Here is a 25,771-nt window from a genome sequence, read left to right as displayed (position 1 = left end):
TCTGCTGGTTAGAGTGTATCTGCATAATAGTTGCCTAAAATATATGGATTCATTTAGTTGTGAACAATGTAACATCTGTGAAACATGATTCTTAAAATAAATGCAGCATTCAATGGGTATAGAGCTAGTCAGGCCTGTACAGGATGTTACTCTACTCTCCTCCACCCACTTCTTTAAATAATGTAATTAAAAAAACTGTGAAAGCCAAAAATTCATACTGAGACTGTTGAAGTAAATGAGCAGTAACACTGAATGTCTGTGCTGAGAACTAGTCTTCACTGGGGCATAAAACATGCCACAAAAATTGTCAGTGTGTTTTATGCCAACACCTTGAAAACTGCCTGGCTTTAATATTCTGGGTTGGTCTAGACACTTGGCTAGGTACTCATTTAGTACTGCCTGTGTGAAAATGTCAGCATACAGAATCAAACTGTCTGTGGGTCTATGGAGGGTGTGGTTTTCATTATGACATTAATTCTGTGCTAGTCCCAGCATCCCAGGTATCTAGTTGTCTGAATACTATCTGGATAGCAGCCAGCTAAAAAAAAAGGCTTTAGCTTGCTTTGATCTGGAGCAGGAAAGCTCCATCAGACTGCGTTATAATGGGAGGTGCTCTGTGCAGCCAGTTTTACACCATCTGTTTCCTGTGTCAGTGCCCCTTCCATACTGGTGGCAGTGAAGCACCTGGACTCCTTGGGGTTAAAAGCCTCCATATGAAAGTAGAATCAAAGCTAATTGGTCTTCTGTTCATACCAGCCCGGACTGTTGAAGCCTTGGTGGTTGGTACGCACTCCAGTTCCAAAATGTGAGAGAGAATAGTTCTGTATTCCTTTAAACCACTTATACAGAATCATTTAGGTCAGAGAAGACCTTTAAAATCATCAGGTCCAACCATTAATGTAGAGCTGCCAAGCCCACCACTAAACCATGCCCCTAAGAGCTACATCTGTGCATCCTTTAAATACCCCCAGGGCTGATGACTGAGCCACTTCCCTGCATAGCCTGCTTCAGTGCTTGACAGTTCTTTCTGTGAAAAAATTCTTCTACTATCCGATCTAAACCTGGCACAATTTGAGGTTGTTTCCTCTTGTCCTGTCACTTGTTGCACGGAAGAAGAGATGGATCCCCACACAGCTAAAAAAAAAAAAAAATCATTTAAAAAAAAACAGTCACCAGTAAGACAAGCTCTACATTTGCATTAGGCAAGATGAGGGAAGAGGGTTGGCAATGGTATTTCCAAGTGCTGTATAGCTACACCGTCTTTTTTCTCTTTTTTTAATAAACTTAGAGTTGTCTTTTATAGTTAGTTCATACAGTTCAGGTGACTTTCCTGAACTGTATGAACTAACTATAGTAGAAGCTTCAGTAGAGGCTGATCTACTCTTCTTGGGGAAGATTGGATATTTGCTTAAATACACCTCTTCAAGTGGGTTTTAAGTAAGATACTGTACCATTTTGAGAAGTGCTGTATCTAGAAATCCCATTTAGGTTTTTGTAGGTCTTTCCCTCCCTCTCTCTTCTCTTGGGGAAGGACACATTGCAATAGGGCACTATAGTTTTTCTGCTTCCTGGTTCCTTGGTCGCTGATAGGACGAGCAGCTATTTTTAATTAGGAGTCCGATATTTTGATTTATTTAGGCTAATCTTGTAAAACTTATTCTCTAGACAATTCACCAGTTCCATGAAAGGCACCTTAGTGCTTTTCTTGTAATGACGGTTCCAAAGCTGAACACAGTATTCAAGCTTTATGTCCAAGCTTAGTGTTTCTCATGAAAATAGGGCGTGAATAGATGGATGGGTGTAATAAGACTGTATGTAACAAGTACTCTCAGGCTGATAACTTTTCTATTTGTTTTGAAGAATTGAAGAATACCCCTATTGAATAGCTCATTGATCTTTGCATTAAACCAAATAAGATTATACTCTTTGGTTTCTAAGTAATTTTTCTTACATGTTTTTTTGGAACTGCTGAATAGACAAAATTTTGTTACCATTTTCATTCAGAAAGCCCTCATTAGTAATAGGATTCTGCTTGCATCGTTGCCTTAGGGATGAAGAATGGAAGCTTATTTTCTTGAATTGTCATTTTTTGTTGCCCTCTAGAATTTGTATCCTAGTGGAGTAGTAGTGTTTCACAATGAAACAGACGTGTAAATTTATTTAATAGTAAGATACTAATAGCCTAAGCAACTAAAAGGAAACTGTCATGTACTGGTAGAGTTTCTCCTTTGTGCAATGGATGGCTTGAGAAGAAAGATTTAGTAGCTTGATGGAAGTCTAATTATAGCTTTGGGACTGAGAGAGGGGTTTCTGGTTGTGCTCGGGGAAAGTAGGAGAAAGCTGGTATATGGCAACTCTGCTTTTAGGCCCTAGTGGTGTGAAGTGGAGCTGAGGAAGATGGTGCATTCTTAGGCTAGATGGTTGAAACAAATAGTGATTTGGAATAGTGTAAGACTATTTCATAGGGACTTAAGGCATGAATCCAAGAGTATCTGGGTTTCTATAGTTTCAGGTTATGTTATGTGTGTCTAAAACTGAAAGTTAATAAAGTGTTAGTCTTACAGACTGCAAGCCCAAAGGCTTGTTCTCAGTGAGAACTCAAATGCTACAAACTGCTGTGTGCTACTGGAAGAGCAGAAGAGCATAGGCAATGACTTTGTGATAGGAGCAATTGTCTGTGTGAAATGGTTTAGGTAACAAAGCAGTTTGCCTTGTGCTGAAGTTTCCTCTTTGTGAGGATTCTCACATGTGTTTTATATCCTCTTTCCCAGACCTTTCTTCTCTGCTAAACCTTAATAAGTGAAAGCTTTTCCTGTCTTCTTGTGGAATCTGTTACTTTAATGGTGAACGTATAAATAGAGCCGCTACAAGCATCTCTGCATTCTGCTCTGCACCCTCTCTCCAACCTTCTTTAGTGCTTCAAAGGTAGAGCTACAGAGATGTTCTAAAACAAACTTTCCATTACAAAGAAAGACATTTTTCATACCCATTCTGGTAACTGAAACGCAGTTCACTATAGAGAGAGATTTCATGGATGGCTTCGCAGCCAACTTCAATGAACAGATAGAAAATAGGATGTATTTACACCACAGTGTTACTAATCTCTAAGTTTAAATAAACTTGGACTGTGAATATATGCTTTTGAGATGATAATATAAAGGGCAAGAGACTTTGACTTAGAAAATTATATAAGAGGGAAATTAATTTCAGATAATCTTGTCTTTGTAAATACATTAACTACTCCACATGTCTGTATGAGATTAGTTTTTATTAAACAAGTAAACATTTTTTATTAGACATGGTGAAAGGTTTCCAGCACTATGTGAAGTCTGCTCAGGCAAATGCTCAAAATAGATGCAAAATGAGCATATACAATAAAAAAAATCATACATCATAGCTAGTTTGTACAAGTGAATTTTCTGCTTCATAAGAACAAAAAGATAGAACAGACAGACTTTGATGTTGTATTTTCTTATATGAATTAAAGTCGTTTTATATTAGCATCTAAGTATTTTTTAAAGGTTAGAATGCTTAGGTAATTCCCGTTGTAAAAATAAAATGAATGAAAGGTTCATACATTTGAAGTTTTGTGATTGAACTTTCTAGGAAGTTTTGTTTCATATGGGTTGCTCTCTGTCTGAGGCCACACTGATGAAACGGGGGCTGTGTGTATCCAAAGAACAGACTGACAAAAAACCGCAAAACCCAAACACCAAAAATTCTCAAAAATTTAGAAAGTTGAAAATGCAACTTCTCTTTCTATCTCCTTGTCTATCACTCAGTTTCCCCTGCTCTGTTACCCAGAAGTGGGAAGTGTCTGAAGTAGCATACCTGAACACTACATTATAAATTGTTATGCTAAGTTGCTTTTTCTGTTTTCTTTGTGGTCATATTCATTACCTTCCAGAAATCTTTGGAAATTAAAAAATCAGTCTGAGTGTTGCGCAGTTAAGGTTATTAGAGATGTGCTCATACTTAATTGGCTGAATTGAAGATGTGTTTTGGGGACTAAGATTGTTTTGTTTATTTGTCTGGTGATTTTGTGGGAAGGGGAAGATGATACAAAAGGATAGGCTAAAAAAAGTTTTTTTAATTGCTTTCACTTTTATCAGCAATGTTCTGATATTTTCATTAAAACTTGTACTTTTTCTGCAGCTTCTGGAAAAACATAAGAATACAGAAAGTATGGTAGAGCTCCTTGAACTGTACCAAATGGAAGATGAAGCCTACAGTAATCTTGCAGAAGCCACCACAGAGCTCTACCAGTACTTACTGCAACCATTCCGAGATATGAGGGAACTTGCGATGCTTAGAAGACAGCAGATAAAGGTAGGGTAAAAGCAACTGAGATACTTATTATTTGGGAAGTTCTGCTTTTTAGTTCCTGTTTACTAGTTCTGTTATGCAGTTTATGGAGTGATATTTTCCCACTCGATGCTGACCCTGTTTTTCTGGGCTCTTCACTAAGATGAGTGTTTTTGATGAGTGCGAACGTCTGACATATGTAGCTAAACACCACCTGTTTATCTTGCTGTCTTACCCTTCAAATGCATGGCTGAATTAAATAGGTCAAACTTAAAATTTTATGGTTGGGAATATTGAGTAATATATAAAATACAAAGAGATGTGCAGTATTTATGCTATTGTATATTCTAGAAGATTATTTCAGGAAACTAAAATGAAAAGTAATTTTCTGTGTAATCTGGTGAACTGTGAAAAGTCAGTAGCTTTTTTTCTGATGTTGCAAAAGACTTAAACTCATGGAACATAAATTAAAATACATAATTTGTTGTAACACTTGAAAGTATATTTTCCTAAGAGCTAAAAAAGCCATCTGAAGAATACTGCGTTTTGGTAAATTTGTTCTGGAATGAGTATGTTTGTTATATTTGAAAGTAATTCTAATCTTGAATGCTTAGCCAGAACTAACAAATGTTATCTTTATTGCATCTTGGATGTACTTTTGGTAAAACTATTAGTTCCTATGCAGATTATTAAGACTACTGCCTTCTGATTCTAAGCTAAAATTTTATTTCATTTTATCTGTATTGTAAATGTAATTTTATCTCAGCTTGATACCTTGTTCAGTTTTTTTTTTTTACCTTGTTCAGTCAATTTTTTATTGTTTTCAGCTTAAAAATAGTGTTCCTCTCTGGTTTTGAGAAAGAATGAGGGAGGCAAAAGGATTTATGATGTACTAGTTTTATTTTGACATATTGTTGTGAGCCTAAAATAATTTCTCAGAAAAATCAGCAATCTTAAAAGAACTCATTTTATAACATGATGGTGTTTTAACTAAAAGTGCTTTTTCTTCTCTTGAATGATGTTACTGCACAGAGAATTGGCATGAGTATTTTTTTCAGACGTATGATACAGTTGAAGCCTATAAACACTTCATTTATTAATATGCTTTCTTCAAAGCATGGTGAAATAATTCCCATTTTATTGGAATTTATAGTAGAGAAAAAGATTATTTGTTTGTTCTTTTGTCAAATAAGAAAAGTAAATATTACAATGAGTAGATATACATATTAAGAGTTATGTTGTGTTTTGCTCTGTTTTGGTTTTTTTAAACCTCAGTAATCTCTTGAATTCCGGTTTTAAAATGCATTATTTAATATTCTTCCTGAAAGATTAATGTTGATAAACTTCAGAGGTGTGTTCTGTGGTTGATTATTTTAGTCAATACATAATTTCTTCTAAGGTACATTGTTTTCTCTTCCTAACTTGGCAATTTTTGAGTTAAAAAACTTGGTTGTCTGTATCATGCAGTAGAGAGAGATGCCATGTCTTGTTTTTCCTTTCATCGTCTGAGAGAAAGCAGTACTTGTATCTATGATGACAAAACATATATTATACTGAGTAGCTAGGGTTGAAGAAATGTTTTATAAATAGAACTTGTGCATGAAATGGTTTGTATTAACTGGCTGCATATGTTTTTCTGGCAGGCTTTAATGTTTCAGACCTCTTCTGTATTAGGTATCTGTTTCTGATTTGTAGGAAGTTGTTTTTGTTTGGTTTGGTTTTTTAAGAATTTGGAAGGTTTTAAGTTTTTTAATCAGCTTAATTTTGTCAGTTTTCGCAGTGAATTTAGAAGGAAGTTAATTACATCACCTGTAATCTTTGGGAAGAGTGTTTTCTGATTTTGGAGCAGGACATAAAAATTGGAATATATGTCATACGGTGTTAAATTTCTGCTGTTCCTGTGAAATTTTAAGGAAGAGACAAGCCTATAGGAGGCAAGGGAAAAACAAAAACAAAGTTCTGTCTTCAGTGGAAGCTTACTAGAGAGGGACATCTGTATTGTACCCAGATTCCTTCTTTGAGGAAAAAGCCCACCAAACAACAAACCAAACCAAACAACAAACAAAACCAACTCAGAATAAAAGTTCATAACAAGGTTAGAAACCATGTGGAAGCTTGGAAATGTAGATTACTGCTGCCCATTATAGACATGATAGAATCTTGTTTCATTTTATATTTTGATCGTACACTCATTTTTCAGGTGTATTTTGCTTCATTTAGTGTAAAGGATGGAACATGTAGGTGTGTGAAGAGTCAAAGCTGTGAAGTAATTAAATCTTTCTGGATTTGAAAAGCAGGATGAAAAAGGTATAAGATCATGAAAGGAAAAAAAGCTGGGTTATTATGAGATGAAATGTCACTGTGGAAAAGTAACTTCTAATGGCATTTCTGCTTAATTACGGGCTAGTCATTGGACCCTAGAACAATGTGTTCAGTAAGTGATATGCTTGTCTTTTTTTGGGCTTCCAGCATCAGAAACCTGGTTTTGTTTATACAAATGCTCTTTATATGTAAGCGCTGCTCAAATCCATGGGGACTTCCCTCCACGCATGTCAAGATGCTTACCAGATACCATGCATTCTTGCAAGAGCTGAGCATTACAAGCACAGCTGTGTTTTGGACTTAAATCTTTGTATGTATGATATGGGAACGACCTTGCTTGCCCCAAGGCCTTTATGAGGGACACAGAAATAAAAGCCAACTTGTAATGAATGGTATTATCAAATTGAGAAATGCCTATCAAAGAGGCAAGTCTGAACTCATTTCAAGATTAAAATAAAGATTCACTTACTAGACATACTCAGTGTTTCGTATGACTGTATTTTGTAAGGTAAATGTGAAAAGTTGTATTTATAAGCCAACCGAACAGTCCATATGCTCACTGAATGCTGGAGAAGGCATAATAAAGGAATTGAAGACAGTATTATATTTTTTTATATGCATAAAAGCTGGGCTGGATTTGTATAGGCATTTTCTGATTTAATTACAGACTGTTGCTGGTTTAGTTGTAATAATAGGTAAAGACATTCAAGCAGTGAGTTCTAGCATGGTAATTTCACTTTATGCATTACTGGCCCTTCTGATTTCACCTTTTCTTTCTGATTTCGTTGTGTATTATATAGGCACCAGGCAAGTGAAGCTTGATACTCAAATGCTGTTTTACATGTTTTGGGCTCTCTGTATATTCTTCCAAGAACTGGTTAGGCAACTGTGAACATAAAACCACAGGATAAACAATGTTCATAGATTAATCTAACATTGATATTGAATTTTAAATGGAATTTAAGATACTCTTTTTGCTAACAATCAGACTACTTGGCAACTAAGAAAGGGTGTTAAATTTTTGATTCTAAAAATGTTTCACATTTATGCCCACAAATTTTTCCTTAATCAAAATAAATAATTTCCCTGTGAAAAAATGCTTATTTTTTGTGTGTGCAGAACACACATTGCCATAGCAGAAACGTTGGAGGTAGTAGTGTCATGGTTTGACACTGGCACAATGCCAGTGCCCCCATGAAGATACCTTCTCCCTGGTTTCTGCTGTGAGATGTGACCAGGAATAAGCAAAGCAGGCTCCTACTTAGGGAAAAAGAACCAGAACTTTATTAACTACTCTACAACTACAGATAAAAAGGAACACACACACAGGGAAAATGAAAACCTCACAAATACATTTCCTCCTCCCCCCACCAAATTTCCAACACAATACATTTATTCTTCAAATCACCAACTCTCGGTCCAGCACCACCTTTTAGACAATCAATCCTCAGTTCATCAAGAGGAGAGGAGTCCTTCTTGTGCCATGGGCTTCCCCTGGAAACACAGTCGAAGCCTCGTGTGTTTCTGTGTCACTCGTGGCACTGCCCGGAGTACATCTGCCATTGTGACTTCTTCCTTTTCATGTCCAGTGCTCTCACCACTGAACACGGACCAGAGCTGCTTCTAGGGTTGTCTTTTAAGGATGCTCTGTCCCGATCCAAAAAAGGCACAGTCTCTCCTTTGGGACACCTGTCCCCACAATCTCTCCTTTGGGACACCTGTCCCCCCCATATTTTTTCACCCCCTGGGGCCGAGGGGCATCAACACTGAGCAGTCTCTGTATCACAAGGAACATGGGTCTGTCCATCTCTCCTTTGGGACACCTGTCCCCACAATCTCTCCTTTGGGACACCTGTCCCCCCCATATTTTCACCCCCTGGGGCCGAGGGGCACCAACACTGAACCCTCTTGGTTCTGTGGCCATTGCCTCCCCCTAGATGCAGTCTCTGTATCACAAGGAACATGGTTCTGTCCATGGCTATACAAAAAGAGTCCAGCAAAAGCTACTCCATCATCTCTTCCCACTAGGATTCTTCTCTATTCTTCTACTATCTCTCACTCGCCCAGACCTCTCTCACACTGGCCCATTTCTTTCCTCATCTTCCACTCTATCTTCTAGGAAAGGTCAATGTTCTGTAAAGTTCTCATTTTCCAAAAAGGGGTTAAAAGCTCCTACAAGCGGCCGGCTGAACCCCCCCCCTCTTCTCCGTCCCAGCCGTGCTGCCGGCGCAGGCCCTTGTTTATCAAGTCTCAAGGTTACAGTCCCAGGCAGCGTCTCTCTCTCTCTCTATCTCTCTCTCTCTCTCTCTCTCTCTCTCTCTCTCTCTCTCTCTCTCTCTCTCTCTCTCTCTCTCTCTCTCTGTGTCTCTCAGGGGGGGCTGCCTGATGGCTCCCGGTCTCTCTCTCTCTTCCTCTCTTCCACCCTTCCACCCCGGGGCTCAGGCCTACCTCTCCCGGCCACATGGCTTTTCCCCTCCCCCTGCCCAGCCAGCAGCTGGGCCGGGGGAGAGACCTGAACTCTTTCCGCTGGAAACCCAAAAGAACCCTCCCAGGGGAGAGCTCTGCTTTTAACCCCGTGTTCTCAGAGGCGTGTCCATGTCCCAATGGCCAGGTTAAATGCCAATATTAAAGAATATCCATTGGCCCAAAACACAGCATCCCAAAAAACACATTTCCTGTCAAACCACCACAAGTAGTCATCAATATCTGGAAATAAAAATGCTAAGTGTTTCTGAAATTTGGAAAAATCAGAGTAGGTACCTCTGTTCTGGTGCCTTTGATTTCAGAAAGTTAAATCTAAACTTTGTGAGATCCTCCATATATAGCACTGTGTTCTTCAGAAAGTATGTAAGGGAGCGATGAGCTTGTGGTTAATAGTTGGCTGTAGAACTACTAGCCAGGTTACTGTAATCAAGCTTTAAGTCCCGTAAGACTAAGACATGAAGGTTTCTTTGATACAGGATACCAAATCTGGTAAATTAGAAAAGACAAAAAATTTATTTTAAAAAATTACTTCATGGGCTAAACCTCGAAGGCTTTTTTGTCTGTGTGTCTGTGTTCACCAGTCTTCATGCAGTCAAAGAAACTACCTTGCTACTTAGAATTTTTATGGCCTTGTAGTTGTGGACAGTATTTCAGTAGTGATGAATAGGCACTGGGTTTGTTCAAGCGCCAAGTGAAATCAGTGGGAGGCCTTCTCTTTTCATGCTTGAGGGTTTTTTGTATGTCCTTGATATTGGACTAAAGATAAAATGTAACAAATTGCTTCACAACCTACATGTAGATGCCAGCAAAACTTCAAAACATGCGTTATTGAAGGTCTGAGTTGAGCTGGTTTTGCTTAACTGGAAACTGATAATATCTCATTATGGGTGAAAGCTTAGAGCCACCATTACATCTCAGCTCATCTCCAGGAAATGAGCACATTGAAAACTTACTGTATGTTAAATATATTAAACATACTCGTAGCTTCATTGCTTATGTGTTAATGATTTTTACTTGCATGTTAGTTCACATGAATGTGAAGAGATTTTAATGACTTCAGATACATTAATATTGAAGTCTCTCACTGGAGGCTTGAGATAAGAGCTGCATATATGTTGATGATTCATAACATCCTGCTTTTAAAAATTTTGAAATGTTTTATTAGTCTGTCTGAAAGTTTGCTTCCCTCTCAAGCTCACTTATGCAGATTCTGGTATATTAAAAATACAACTCTAGCTCAAACTATGTTTGAATTCCTTGTTTAATATATTGTGGTGAATTGCAGTAGTGAACTTTATAACTAATTTAACTTTGATTTATGCAAAATTAAGTACTTAGAAATAAATTACATTGTATTGAATATGTAAAATTTTGGTTTAAAAATAGTTTAATGAAGTATGAAACAAGTTCAAGGGAAAAGAAATTTAGAGATGAGAACAGCTGGCAAAACTGAGGGAATTACTTTTAAAAGTACTTACAGAATATTTTGTTTTAAAAGTCTCTAATCACATAAAGATATTTTGGAGAAACTGTAAAACATCAAAGGATTTTTAACTTTTTAAAAAATCTATTTGCAGCTGAATGCATGTCCTCGCATTATTAGGAATAATACTTAAATAAACATAGCTTTTGAAAAACCTGTAGACTGGAGAAGAAATCTAAGTTTATGCAAAATGGTCAGAAACGTCAGGGAAATTACTGCTTGCTTGTTTGAGAATATGCTGCAATACGGTGAATTATGCTAATTGTCTTTATAGTTTGATTCAAGAGGATTGTATGTCAGTCTCTGTTTACAGTCTGGACTATAAATCCTCTAGACTATTATATGAACTCAGAACAGAATATTTTGCTGATTTAAAGTCAGGACCTTATGGACTGTCTCAAAAAGAAACCTGTTCCAAAGAGGCAATCTGATAGAAAGCAGGCTGGTACCCTAAATCATTTAATGAAACTTAGGTCCTGGTAAGAGGTAGCTGACTACAAAACTGTGGTGGGTGTCTGATTGGTTAAATCTGCTTGTCTGCAAAATGAGTAGAGTACAAGACTGCTCTAGGTATTCAGCTATAAAAGTGGTTAATAAGACTTGTAGAAAAATTTGATTATGTTAGAATGCTGAAAGGTTTATTGTTTAGTTTTTTTAAAAGTCGCAGTACAAAAAGCTGGTTTGGATAATAAAATGGTAGGTGAAATTTCAATAAGTAAAAATTAATGCATGTGCATTAACTTTTAAAAATTAATGCATGTGCAGAAGGTTGATGACAACCTCCAAATGCAGATATGTGTGTTTATGTACACCTAATTAACTAACTACTACTCTTGAGGAAAAATGTATAAGATTTATCTTGAGTTTGCTGCCAAATGCAGCAAAATGGTGCTTGTGCCAAGCACCAAGTAGAAAACATCATACTTTGGTGTACATTCATGGTATATTTGCATCTTGAATGCCAGAGTTTTAGTTTCTTCCTCTCAAAAACACACCACAGTATCAGAATAATGACAGTATGGAGCGTAATGGTGTTTTCCTATTAAGCATCCTCAGGGCTAGACCAGATTGGATTTGGATTGCCTTAGTTTGGAAGGCATGTGATTTATCAAAGATCAGAAAGATATATAAATCGTGAGTGTTAAGGGGTAGAAAGTATAGAAAATAGGGGTACCTCAATGAACCTGTGGTGCTTTAAAACAACCTACAAATAAGGCAGAAACACATTCTTAGTACATCTTACTAAGAAAATTATTGCTCTGTGGCAATCATTTCCACAGTTGAACTGTGGACACCAAATATATGTGTGTTCAAAAGGAGAATCATTAGTGGCTATTAATGATTCAGATTAACCATCAGTTTAGCAGGCTTGTAAAAGAATTTGGGAGTTAGCAATGTATCTGTACCTTGTCTTAATTTTTTTTTCTCAGGTGTTAATAATGGAGGGAATAGTGCAGAAAAATGCAGAATCAGTGTATCCGTTCAAAAAGGCATCTTGATGGAACTTGGAAAGGCTGGTGAACATGCAGAAAATTCTAAATTATGTGTCCCTGAGGATTAGAGTCAAGGAGGGTGAACCCTAGAAATGTGTGTTGTTGTTTTTTGGGTTTTTTTTCAGTGTTGGAGATAGGGAAAGAGGGAAAAGGAGGAGACTTTGATGCAATGTTATTCAAACTGTGGAGGTCAAGGAGAGGGACCAAAGGCCTTCAGAGGTTGAAAAATTTGCTGAGAGTTTACAAAAAGATTTTTTACCTAAATATCTTAATTATTTGAAATCTAGTACTTTTTAGTACTTCTTTTCAGTAGTGCTTTTTCAGTACTTAAAAAAAACCCTTTCTGTAAAAAGCTTTCATCATATTTTCTAACCTCATACTGAAACTTAAAAGACTTTATTTGCTAGTTGTTACAGTTATTTTCAGTATCTATGTTCATGGCTATTTATATGTCTTTAATCTGATTTTTTCTGGCTAATACTTTTCTCGCTCTTTCTCTTTTTTCAGTATATCTGTATATAAAAATTGTCAACCATATTTTTATAAACTCTTGACATATGTATATATGCACTTAACATTTCTTCTATTGCATATATTAATTTTTTTTTAACTGAAGATTTAAAAATCCATCCAGTTATTTTCATGCACAAACAGAAACTGAAAACTGTCTGGAAACATTCAAGCCCACTTGCCTTTGAATTAACTTGGCTTAAATAGCATTTTCAAATAACTAGAAGAATATGTCTTCTTAAAAGTAGATTTTCTGAAAAATCCTTCTTTTTGAAGGTGAACTCTCTTTTAGTCTAGGTCTCAGTCAGTGAAGCTGAAACGTATGTGGAAAGGTTTTATGCTATACAGATGAATGAGTAAGGAAGGTGTAATGCTGGGTACACTGTTTAGCTTTAATTCTGTCAATTTCCAGTATAAAATACTGTAGCTTAGTGTTTTTAACACTGTACCTCTTAACATAAATGCTTGTGTGTCTTGGGAAAAAATACCAGTTAAATAAACCCAGTCTTTCCTCTTATGCTTGCCCTAACCTACATCTTCTATGATTTTTCTCTTCTGACTACTTTTTAGTTTTTCAGCATTCTCCATCATTCTGGAAAAAACATTCACCACTGCACTTCACAGTAGTATGACATTACTATTCAGTCTTCTTTCTGTATGTCCTAACATCTTGTAACCTTTTGGTTTGTTGCTTCCTTTACAGTCTTGACTGAATTGTATATGTTGTTCTCCTGTGTTTTAAGATAATCAAAACTCGTGCAGTTTGTATTTTAGTCCCAGGTGCCAGATATTTTGAGGAATCTAGACCATGCAAACTAAATGGGTTTTTATGTATTAATACTGAAGTCCATGTCCATATTCCTTAGGGTAAAACTGTGAAGCCCTTTTCAAAGCAGAATGTTTTCACCTAATATATTTAGAGCTGTATGTACAGAATTATAACTTATTTGGGGAAATAGTGTTGGGTTTGTGTTAACAGCTGGGAGCACAGTTAAATTAAAAACAACAACAACAACAAAAGTTAGTAGGACTAACTTTGAGAAGTCTCTGACTAGATGCTGAAATGCATGTTTTCTGGCTGCTATGTCTAGCAGGCAGTGGTTGGACTTACTTGTTTGACCTCTTGGAGAAGGCAGATAGCTGAGCCTTTGATCTGAAACATGCTTTCATGTATAAAGCCATTTCCATTTTGTGTTTTGCCACTGTCATCTGCACTACTCACTCAGCTTACTTTTTTTTTGTTCTTATGACTAACTGACCTGCTGTTACATGTCACATTTTTCTCCTTTTCTGCCTCTTACAAGTCCATCCAGGAGAAGAATAAGAAAGGGAGCTGGAGAGATGTGACATATACCTGCCTAAGTTATTACATGGCCTGGGCCAAGTCTTACTTCTGTCAATCTTGTCCATTGTCCAGAAAAAAACATAAAAAGTATTAAAGACCTTCACTTAGTAGATGTATATTATATGTGTATCCCACCGTTTCAGGCCTGTTGCTTATATTTTCTTTGAATAAGCTTACTTTGGTCTCTTCATAACTTCACCGTAATTTTCCAACTGTTCTAGAGAAGGATATTTCCAGTACAGCATTGCCTCTGTTGATCCATCCTCATTTGCTTATGGGCTAGTTTAGGAGCCTCCTTTCAGTTTGTTTTCTCTGAAGAATTCATTTGTTCTCCTTCCGAAACATACCAATACAGTGTTGAGATGCATTCTTTTATGTTCCATTAGTCTGAAGCAATAGCTGATGAAAATAGGTGTTTGTGCGATGTGTTGAAGTTAATGGCTTCTGCTGTTTCTATCCCTTCTTCTGTCTTTTGTGACAACTACTTTTGTGAAAGCTATCATAATTTTCTTAGCTTCAAAGCATCATTTGAAGTAAAACTTGTAAAACATGAAAGTCTACAAAAGCAAGCTTCAGCATCGGGGAAAAAAATCATAGCAAATTTTACTCTGAAGCTTGGATTCCTCTCAAGGAGAATATAGGATTTTTAAAGGAAGAATAGCTGGATTGTTTTATTGGTAAAGTGATGAGTAGAAGAGAAACTGTAGATTTGGCTTCTCATCTAGTTGTGAGATTAGTGATTTTTCTGTAGACCAGGCTTTCTCCAAAACTTTTGAGTCGAAATGAGCAATTCCAGGCCAAAAGCTCACTTTGAAAAAATGTTAGGTAACTGCAAAGCCTTTTAGGTTAGGAAGAAACTTCAACTACATTAGACTTTCTTAATTTTTAACTGAAAATATAATTAAATCAGAAGTAGATACACAAATTTACAAGAAATGTCATTAGGTGACAGCACTTTTGAGTTATTCTTTGCCTTCTTTTAGTCATATTTAACATGGATAATAGTAATTTAAAAATTATTTGTTTAGTCACTAAAATGACATATGCTCTTTTATGAGCTATAAAAACTGAAGATGCTTGCATCATAAAGGTGAGCAAAATAAAGCATAAACAGGTTATGCATATATTGCAAACAATAATGGAATGCAGAAGCATGTTAGAGCTTCCTATAATTCCATAATGAGAGTTGTCTTACATCAAGGTGATTAATTATTGAAGAGAATATAGAAAACAAAGTCTTCAAATTCACAAGCCTGTTCATGTTGATGTTTAATAGTCCATGGCTACTCCCTTTTCCTTTTTAAAGTCTTAGCTAGGACAAAATGAGGGAGTGGTCACTTCTGTCCTGGAGGTGTTTGCAGGTGGGTAGAAAACTTGCCATTTCATAAGCTTCAAACTCCAGAGGCATGTTCCTTATCTTTACTTCTCAACTTTTCCCCCTATTACAGCTGTAGTCTTCATTTAAGCTATCTCTTTCCCCCCATGGGCTTTCTTTCTATTTCCTGTGATAACATATGCTATGGGTAATTTCTATCTTGTATATAAATGTACCAAAGTTATATTTTTTAAATTGAATATTATGATGTAGTATATATTTGTATAGATTTTTCTCTAGTGACATTTTGTTGGACTGAGATATAATGCCCAGACCCCTGTTTGGCAAGGGGGATCATATATTTTTCACCCCCATGTCTCAGTTCTTCATCTCTGTTTTTCTCTGGAGATTCTGTGTCCTGCCCAGGATGACAAGCATAAGTTTAATTAATGGCCAGTAGATTACAGTAATTCTCTAGCTAGGTTGCACTTGAGAACTGGTAATTCTTCTAAGTTGTTGGTGCTGTCAGGTTATGCACTCATAATATGGCTATCTTTTTTTAATATGTTTTCCCAAAGTGTGCCAGGTCCATGGCTAAAAGTGTCTTTTTGTATGCCCTCTATTTTCTAGTTTGTTATAGTTATTTGGTTTTGATTATAAGGAATGACTGTAATTACCTTTGGAAAGGTTGCAATCAGTATTTTCTTTTATACTGCGGGCTTTTTTTTTTTTATTGTTTCTTTTTAATAACTGATTTTCATTTTTACTTTTTGATGGCAAAATTGAATCAGGTGGAATGAAGTGGCTGGATGGGAAGAGATTGGTTTTCCCACAGGGAGCATTGGATCACCTTCAGGTCAATGGAGTGGCTCTCAGAAGGCCACTGGGCGTGTGTGTCAGGCAAACCCAGCAAAGCAAGCTTGGGCAGGAACATCACAAGCCTGAAGTGAGAAGCAGGGAGCAGTAGCCAGCTAGATCTGAGGCACCAAAGGGACTCCTGAAGTTTGCTGCCACTCAGAAAGTCATTGACCTAATAGAAACACAGGTGGGAGCTGTCTTCAAGGAGGCAGTGCAGACTCTATTATTTGTATACTGTTCTGGAGTCACCTTTTGACAAGTCTACTTTTCCCAAAATTAGATCCTGTCTTTCATGTATCTGAAGAGTAACAAAGATCTTTGTGACTGAGAATTGTTACTCCAGCCTGGCAGCTTGTTCTTGAACTTTCTCATTTGGAATTTGTCACCTTGAACTCAGTTCTCTCAGGCTGTCATAGCTGTGGAGAGGTTGTGGCTGTGGTAGTCTGGTCCAACAGCTTCAGAAGTGAAGGGAACAAGCTTTTCAGTTTAAGGTTCATCCTCAGCTTCTAGCCATTCAACTTTATTAAGAAGGCATGTGGGATATTTCACCTGTCAAAGACAGTTCTCCACTCGTACTTAGATTCTGTCTTCACCTTTAGATTGAATGCTGCCTTTGTAATAGTGAGAGCCTCATTCTTTGTCATAGTTGAACTGTGACCATCAACTAAACCCCACACGGCTGGAGGAGTTCACTCTAGCTCAGTGGTGGTGGGAAGAGAATAGGAAGAGTAGAACTGAGAAGACTCATGAGTTGAGATAAAGACAGTTCAATATGCAAAGCAAAAACTATGCACGTGAAAAAAGCAAAACAGGGAATTCATTCACTGATTCTTATGGGCAGGCAAATGTTCAGCTATCTCCAAGAGTGCAGGGTAACAAACAGTGACTTAGAAAGACAAACACCCATCCCTCTGAACATGACCTACTTCCCTCAGCTTTATTGCTGTGCACAGTACTCTATTGTATAGAATGTCTCTGTTGGTCAGCTGGGGTCAGGTTTCCCACCTGTTTCCCTTTCCTACTGGGAGGAACTCCCAGTCTCCTCACTAGTGGAGTGGGGATGAAAAGCAGAAAAGGCTTTGGCTCTGTGTCAGCACTGCTAGCAATAGCTAAAATATCCCTGTATAACTAAGACTGTTTGCAGCACAATTCCAAAACAGAGCCCATACTAGCTAATACGAAGAATATTAATCTAGCCAAAACCAGTACATCCATCCTCCATTATTTCGTGTCATCAGAGCCAGAAAGTTAACACTCTGTCTGTGTGTCCCTTATCCAAGCTGCAGAATGCAAAGTCCAAACATGAACATTGGCTATACCTTTGGTTTTTTTTTGATTCTACTGCAAGATATTTAAGAACCATGTTCTAAGAGTTTGACTGTCTGGCTAGATGTGTAGGTGTGGGCAAGCATGAAGGCAGATCAAGTAACATTAGTTAAGTTTCTATCCATTTTATCTTTCTGGGGCTCCTTTCACACTTCTCTTAAGCATGACACTGTTCCTGCAACCTAAAGGCAAGTTGTTGATCAGTTCTTCTTCATGCAGCTACGACTTCTTGGGTTTTCTCTGTGTTGCTTTATGAGTACCTTTAATGCCAATTATGATATATGGATGACATACTTGGGATTGTGGATAATGAAAAGATGCTTCCCTTTTTTGTTATTTGTAAATACTTGCTATAGGGAACAAAGATACAATTATATTATGCAATCATAAAACTCTTTAGCTTGCACCATGTGTGAATAATATTTGGCAGACAAAACTTTATGAAAAAATGTTACTTTGAGGCTTATTCTCCTAGAACTCCTGCCTAATAAGAGCATTACTCACATTATCAGTGATCCTTTGTCTATTCAGTGTCAAGTTACCTCATCTCTACCAAGGAGCAGGAAGGGATGACTTTTAACTGTGTTGCTTTTTATCCAGCTTCACAAATGAATTAGCTGTTTCAGAGTTCTGTGTAAATAGAAAGCATTAATTTCACCAGTGAGTAATTCACTGATATATGTGTGTGTTTATATATATATGTGTATATATATATGTGTGTGTATATATATATATATATATATATATATATATATATATATATATGTATGTATGTATGTTACGATTCAATATTTATTTGGAAACCTGTAACATGATGCATACCTGCTCCATAGAATGACATGTTATCATGTATCTAGTAAGTGTTACTCACTTACCACTTGTCCACATTATGCTTCATCTGTTACCTTTCTAAGAGTTTGGGAAAAAAAAAGAAGTAGATTCAAATACCTTATTAATGTCTAAGTGTTTTTCAAGAAATGAACAAGTATTTAGAAGGAATCTATTTTGTTTTACTTGTGAAAATCATCCGTCTGAGAGACAGAGACAAGTGGGTATGCAGAAGTAGGTCCTGAACAGTCACTTAAAAACCTTTCACTTGCAATTTGAGTGGAATGGCTATTTAGACCAAATTGAAGCTCTGTGAAATCAAGATTGATACTTGAGGCACTAGAACTTCAGGCTGAAATATTCAGGGATATACAAAGTTATGAGCACTTTTGCTTTTGTTCAGTTTTGCCTGTACTATTAAGCTGTCTTCTTGACTGATAGATATGAAAAATATTAATAATTAATACTTTGGTATTGCATGAGCAGGCTTAAATTTTTAATTAAGATACAAGATATGTAGTCTGTTGTTGTAGTGTGAGTGGTGTGTAGAAATTCTCAGGTTTGGGAGAGAAAGCTATGTATTTATTAATTGTAACACAAACTCCAGGTCTTTTATTGGCTTCAGATAGCTGGAACCTCAGAATAAAATTGCCTTCCATCTTGGCAATGAAAGGATGTTTGAGCTCCCAGGCGCTAGGAAAATATACTTTAAGTCATCTATAACAAAGAAAACTTCTAAAATGTTGATCCTTACTTAGCACTACCCCAGGACAGCCATGGTTGCCAGCTTCATTCTGATCAAAGAGCATTTATTTAGTTCAGAATGAAATAGTCCAGGCTGGAAGAAAGCCTGGATGAAGCATGAAGCATGTAATCTGCAGGTAATAAGATACATAATAAAAAGATGCTGACAAATCAAGCTTATATATGTGGGTTTTATGTGCCCAATAAGAACAATAATTATGAAAGATGGATGTACTTTTTCAAGAGGAGGGAGTGCTTCCAAAGAGTTTTTTACTGTTGACTAGAAACTGTGGGTGGTGGTTTTATCTCCGTTTGGTTGCATTTTCTTTCTTTTTGTAGCCCTGAAACTGTTTGCTGTTGGCAGAATAGCTGCAATTAATTGTATTTTTAATTATGGACTGATTTATTTTCAGATCTCAATAGAGAATGACTACCTGGGCCCCAGAAGAATTGAGAGTCTGCAAAAAGAAGATGCTGATTGGCAGAAAAAAGCTCACATGGCTGTGCTTTCTATTCAAGATCTTACAGTTAAATATTTTGAAATAACAGCTAAAACACAAAAAGGTAATTATTTCCTGTCATCCTATCCATCACATAAAAAGTTAAATTATTTAATGTTTACTATGTCTACCTTGTACCGTGAGTTATTTTTTTCATCAATTCTTCATGAGAAAAATGCAGTAATCATTCCTATTTGTTTTTTCTTCTGTGTCTATTTGAATCTTTCACTTGTAAACCTTTTCAGAACATCAGCAGCAGTGAACAGAATAGAAATTTTAGGTAGAAGCTTTACAGCCACTTTCTCAATGTAATTGTATTAGTGGTATTCTGTATTTGCAAAGGATTTAGGAGCATAGAGTCCCTGGTGGATTCTGTTTTCTGTATTGGATATGGCAGACCCTCATAGTAAATGCTAATTGTCTTTCAGTTGATTTCCTTTTCTAGTCTTCCTTGCCTTTCAGTAATTTTTTTCATAACTAAGCATTAACCTCACTTTAACTACTCAATGAAAGCTGCTCTGTTGTTCAGAAGCCTTCATGGATATAGCCTTGGCTTTTTTGTGTTTGAAGAATGTGATGGTTTCACTAAAAAGTGGTACAGTAGAGCGAGGTCAGATGACTTGATACGTACACCCGTGCTCTCATCCTTGTACCATTTTAACTTAAATAACCAGTTTAATAGGGCAAACAGACCTTTTTCTAGTTCACTGACAAAGTTTGTCCTGGTGTCCTCCCCTGCCTAACTGCAGGTCCCTGTTTCTTTCTTTGCCTTGGTGATAGTGATTGTGCAAGTTCCACAGGAGAAATCCTTTTTTGACTGGTAGGTCTCTTGTCATCTCTGTACATGACTGTTACATCTGACTCAAGAGATGCAGGCACTGCAAATTTACTCTGTTCAGTGACCACCCAAGTTAATGTGAAATTTCACCTTACTCTGACTGGATGACTTAATAGGTTAAAGCATGTTGGAATAAATTTAATTAGAGGAAATTCTAAATGTACTAATCAGTTTTGCTCCTTTTCTAGTATGACATAGGCAGCCAATAAGATACACTACTAGTTGATAATGCATATTTGTAAATATTTACTTGTTGGTTTTGTTCACATGATTTTTTATGTACAGCAGTCAGGATTTGGGGCAAAACCAGTGGAAAATGACATGCCTGAAGGCTGATTACAGTGTAGATCTTTAAGATACAGGTTACTTACATGGTTTTTGTGTTTGGGGTTTTTCTTGGTCTCGTGCTGATTGCAGAGTAGTCTTACATACCCAAATGTTAACAGACGGCAGAGGAAAAACACATGAAAACATAAAGGTGCTTCTTATTACCTAAGAACAGCATGTAATAGCATGTGGTGACTTAATGCCACCCCTTTGATTCCCTTACTTTTGTGGCTTTTGCTTTGCAATGCTAAGTACAGTGTCACATGATCTGTATATTAACAGTGGTGAAAATCTTGTATGTGTCCGCCTAGATGTTATCTGGGGCCCAAGAATAGTAAATCTGGATCAGGCAAGGGACTTCTGCATTTTGAGTTAAAAGATAGATGTTGTTTTAATGTCATGCAGTGTTCTTACAGAATTGCACTTGAAGTTAAGCTGAAATCTTTGTTTTAAGTAGTATTTTTTTCACTCTTCAGATTTACTTTAATTTATGACTATACTATAAATCTTATTAAGGTAAGCTGGAGACTTTAGTAGTCAATAATTGGTGGTTACAGAAGTGGGGAAAATTTGGGATCCAGTTCAAGACCAAATAGTTGTATTAATGAGATTTTTATTAAGTACAAATGTGTGCATTTTCTTTGCAGCAGGATCACTAGTGTTTGAAGAGTAGACTAGTAAGATGCCTGCCTCTTTTTTTCCTTTCTGTAGCTGTGTATGATCGAATGCGAGCAGACCAGAAAAAATTTGGTAAGGCAGCATGGGCAGCAGCAGTGGAACGTATGGAAAAGCTTCAGTATGCGGTTTCTAAGGAGACTTTGCAGTTGATGCGTGCTAAAGAAATCTGTTTGGAGCAGAAGAAGCATGCGCTGAAAGAGGAGGTAAGTTTTCATGCCAGCAAGTAGAAAATTAAAGCGCACAGAAAGAAGCAATGTTAGCCAAATTATGTAGGTTAGACAATGTTAGACAATGTAGGTGTGGTGAGTTTTGTGCCACTTACATATGTTTTCTGCTCACCTTTTCCTGGTTAGTCAACCAGAAAGACAGTTTTTGCTGTTAATGTTTACAGCCATCAACTGGGATGAGTAAAGTGAAGATAAAGGATAGGACAGAAATTGGCTGCTGTGTAATCTCTGCAGTTTAGCTCTGAGGCATGACCACTTTTTCAGAATAGCTCTGACATTCCAGATGGAAGGTGTCTGACCACTAGTAAATATATGGGTAGCTGGATGGTTGTGTTGCACTCTTCCTCTGCTTACCTTAATTACCAGGTAATCTTCCAGAGGGGGCTGTGCTAGTCACGGTTTTCCTGAGGAAAGAGTTCATGCATGAAACTGTGCTTAAATGCCTTAGCAGGAAAAAAATCCACATTTATTGGACTTTATGACATCTCAAAAGTAACAGTGTTTCAAATTCTCTTTTAAACTTTGCTAGCATATGGATGTTTGATGTAAAGAACTTTCTGTCATACTAATGTTAATGTGTGTTCTAGCAATTAGATGATTGTTTTAGGAGAACTTTTCAAACTTTTCAATGTTTCAGCAAAATTTGACTAAACTGATGGTGCTGTTATGAAAAGGTTATCCAGAGAGCTCACAACTTTAGCACTGCAAAGGCTGGTAGGTTTGTAAGGCTGATAGACTATGTGTCTATTTAGGGAGCTTCTGTAGAAGACAGCTTGATCTGCAGGGAAGAGAGAGTACATGCAAGACCCAGAACACAAAAATAGGTTTGCTGCATTTAGTGCTCTTTAGATTTGGAAATCCAAGAGTTGTCTGAAAACCTGAGTTTATCAAGCTGTTGTCATCCTTAGTCAAGAGTTGATGAGACAATCCAGCACAACTAATTGGAAATATATTGAATATTTTCACTTAGAGTAACCGTGCATCTTCTTTTTGTGGCACATTTTATTTTTTTCCCTGTTGAGACTTGTGCATTTTTGTTGAATGAGATCTCAGTCTGGTAAATGAGTGAGTGTTTGGTTTGATATGCGCAAGTGTTAGGGGCTGCACAGGAAAAGGAAGGATTCCTTGTAGTATACATCAGGATGAAAGTGAGCTATGAGTTTGGGGCTTTTGGGGACAGAGAAATAAGGAGTATTTAATGGCCATGGTGCTTTGGGATGGTGTATTACAAGGTATAGAGAGCTCTGGGTCTGAGTATAGTGAAAGGGAGATAGCACTAACCAGATTCTGCTCGGATACACATCATGTGTTCTGAGAATGTAAAAGGTTTAAGTATAAAGAGTTGAATGTGAGAAACTTGACTGGGAATCCCATCTTTGCAAAGAATGGTGGCAGTCTTATAAAGATAATGTTTGTACAACTGAAATACCTCCTGGCAAATCATTTAACTACTATATTCTAGAAGATAAAAACAGAATATTTGTTTGAAGAGACTAAAATGCTCAAGAAATTAATACATCTGGATTTTAGCTGAGAAAAATGACAATTCAGAACAAAGACATGATATGACTTCACTTGAGGAAAGTGTTTGTGTTCAACAGGATGTCTATGGATTTTTGAACATACAGTCTTGGAAAATAAATTTTTTGCAAGGGCATATTGCAGTAAGAGAAGGGGAAATAGCTTTAAACTGAAGGTGGATGAAATATTTTTGGAAGAAATTCTTTGAACTTTGAAGGAGCAAGACTGGAACAAGTTGACCAGAGACATTGAGGATCAACATCCTGAGAAGTGTTCAAGGCCAGGTTGGATGGAGCTCTGAGCAACCTGGTCTAGTAAAAGGTGTCCCTGGCTGTGGTAGAGGGATTAGAACTTGATGAAATTTGAAATTCCTTTCAACCCAAGCTGCTCTATGATTCAGTGAATGCAACCACTCTCTGATTGGTATAAAGGCAACAACAAATACTGTAGAGATTAAATTATTTTATTTCATTAGTGCAGAAAGTTGTGACATTACAGGAAATTGAACTTGGATCTCCCCAGTTTAAGTTTTTTGTTCCACCACTGTGGTGTTTTAACCCCAGCCAGCAACCAAGAGCCATGTGGCTGCTCACTTGCTCCCTCACAAGTGGGATCAGAAGGCTTGAAAGCTAGAAAACTCATTGAGATAAATACAGTTTAATAGGGAAAGCCAAAGCCAAATATATGAGCAGAGCAAAGCAAAATGAGGATTCATGTCTTCCCATGGGCAGAAAAGTGTTCAGCCACCTCCAGGAGTTCAGGGCCCCATCACAGGTAACTGACTTGGAAATATGAAACTCCACTAACTCCAAATTTTCCTCCCTTCCTCTTTCTTCCCCCTACTTTATATACTGAGCGTGATGTCACATGGTCTGGAATATCCCTTTGGTCAGCTGGGGTCACCTGTTCTGGTTGTGTCTCTTCCCAACCTCCAATGCACTTCCATCTTTCCTGCTAGAGTGACCATACAAAAAGCATATAAGGCCTTGGCTCTGAGCAAGCCCTACTCAGCAATAACAAAAACATCTCTGTATTATCAACCCTGTGTTCAGCACAAACCCAAAACACAGCACTAAAACAGACACTGAGAAGAAAATTATCTCTAGTCCAGCCAAAACCAGCACAACTGCAGAATGCTTCCCCTACTGTTCCCATGTTAAATTTCTTTGTGTTTCTTTCACAATGTTGTTCAGCCTGAGAGCTACCAAGGATGCAGAAAATTAGTAGTACAGATTAGGTAAAAACTCATAAGAATTGCTCTCAATTAAGAAGAGAAATTTTTAACAGCATATACTGAAATATGTCCAAAAGTGATTATACTGTTTTGAATTATCACACATCATGAGTATCCTACATGAAATTTTACATAAATTGTTGAAATTCAAGGTCTTTGTTTTAGTTTTACATGGGGAGCTGTTATGTAGCTAGGATATCTGCCCATGAATCGTACAGCAGTACTAATTTCCCATTTCTTTTGCACCTGAAAGCTGAATAAAGTGGCGGGGTACCCCTAAAACAGAGCAGGTAACTAACAGCATCTGTAGTGTATGCTCTTTGTAGGGCAAAGGTACAGTTGTCAGATGCTAAGGTCCTTTATCAGGCAGACACTAGTGCAACTGAATGAAGTACTCAGCTGCTATAACTTGGTGAGCTGATACTTTTGGAGATGATCTGTGTGTGTCTTGATGTCTTTATTCAGTTTTTATATGCATGGAGTATTTAAATTTTGGAACATCTGTTTTTAAGAAAAAAATTATGAAGGTTTGAGTAATTTTCACAGTTCATGGAAAAAGGGAAGTTCTTAGGTGTGGCCACATTTGACACTACCTTAATTTAAAAAGAAACAGACATTTCCCACAATGACTTTCCTTACCCCCAAACCCACCAAATTTTTGCCTTTTTACAGTGAGGAAATCCTTGAAAAATGTCAAATTCCTTGAAAAATGCTAATATCATGCCTGAACAATAAACATTATCCATCTTATATGGAAAACTGGAGAGTTCAAGAGAATCAGTCCTTTTGTCTTGAAAAGTACCCTGTAGTTCACTCCAATTATGCAATCACTATATCATTTACTGTTCTGGTCAAATTAGTAACCTAATATGGATGCAAAGTAATAAAATGGCATAACAAGATATTTTTGTGTAGCAGAGGACTCTAGCATATGCATGATACATTAATGATTGTAAGGTTTCTGTGTTCACTTAAGGACTTACTGGAATTTTCAGACTAATAGTTCATATACAAAAATGCATACAGAAGTACAAAACGTAGCAGAAGAAACTTAAATTAGAAGTTGCAAGAATTGATTAGCTGATCTTCTGTCTAGCAGTCTTATATGGAATTAAGTGTAGTACACAGAACTATTTGTGTTAATTTGAGCTGTGAAATCCCTGTCAATGGATAATGGTGCAGGTGCTAAAAGCTTACATGCTAAAAAAAAAACAAAAGGGATAGGACAAATGTATTAATTAAGTCTAGTAAGTCTGTTTCATATAAGAGGCAGCAGTGTGGTTTAAGTTGTGCTACAGGTTATGCTGGAGGCTGGTGAATCCTTTTGGGAAGATATCACTGCACTGCCTGTTTTGTTTCACTGTCCTGGATTTTTGCAACATTTTCCCAAAACAGGATATTGACTAAAATGGGCTATTGGTTTAATTCAGTAC

The 25,771-nt window shown here is 37.0% G+C and overlaps 1 protein-coding gene across 1 annotated transcript in view; it reads left to right on the top strand.

The window, feature by feature from the left end:
- Positions 1-25,771, top strand: part of JMY (junction mediating and regulatory protein, p53 cofactor) — a 66,887-nt gene that overhangs the window by 13,589 nt on the left and 27,527 nt on the right. The window contains exons 2-4 of the mRNA XM_036404033.1: positions 4,156-4,329; positions 19,427-19,577; positions 21,390-21,559. Coding sequence (XP_036259926.1) covers positions 4,156-4,329; positions 19,427-19,577; positions 21,390-21,559 — 495 coding nt within the window. The remainder of the gene's footprint in view (positions 1-4,155; positions 4,330-19,426; positions 19,578-21,389; positions 21,560-25,771) is intronic.

This window comes from Molothrus ater, chromosome Z (genome assembly GCF_012460135.2).
Source record: "Molothrus ater isolate BHLD 08-10-18 breed brown headed cowbird chromosome Z, BPBGC_Mater_1.1, whole genome shotgun sequence".
Lineage (NCBI taxonomy): Eukaryota > Metazoa > Chordata > Aves > Passeriformes > Icteridae > Molothrus > Molothrus ater.
Note: the sequence above shows the minus strand (reverse complement) of the source record. Positions and strands in the feature narration are given on the sequence as shown.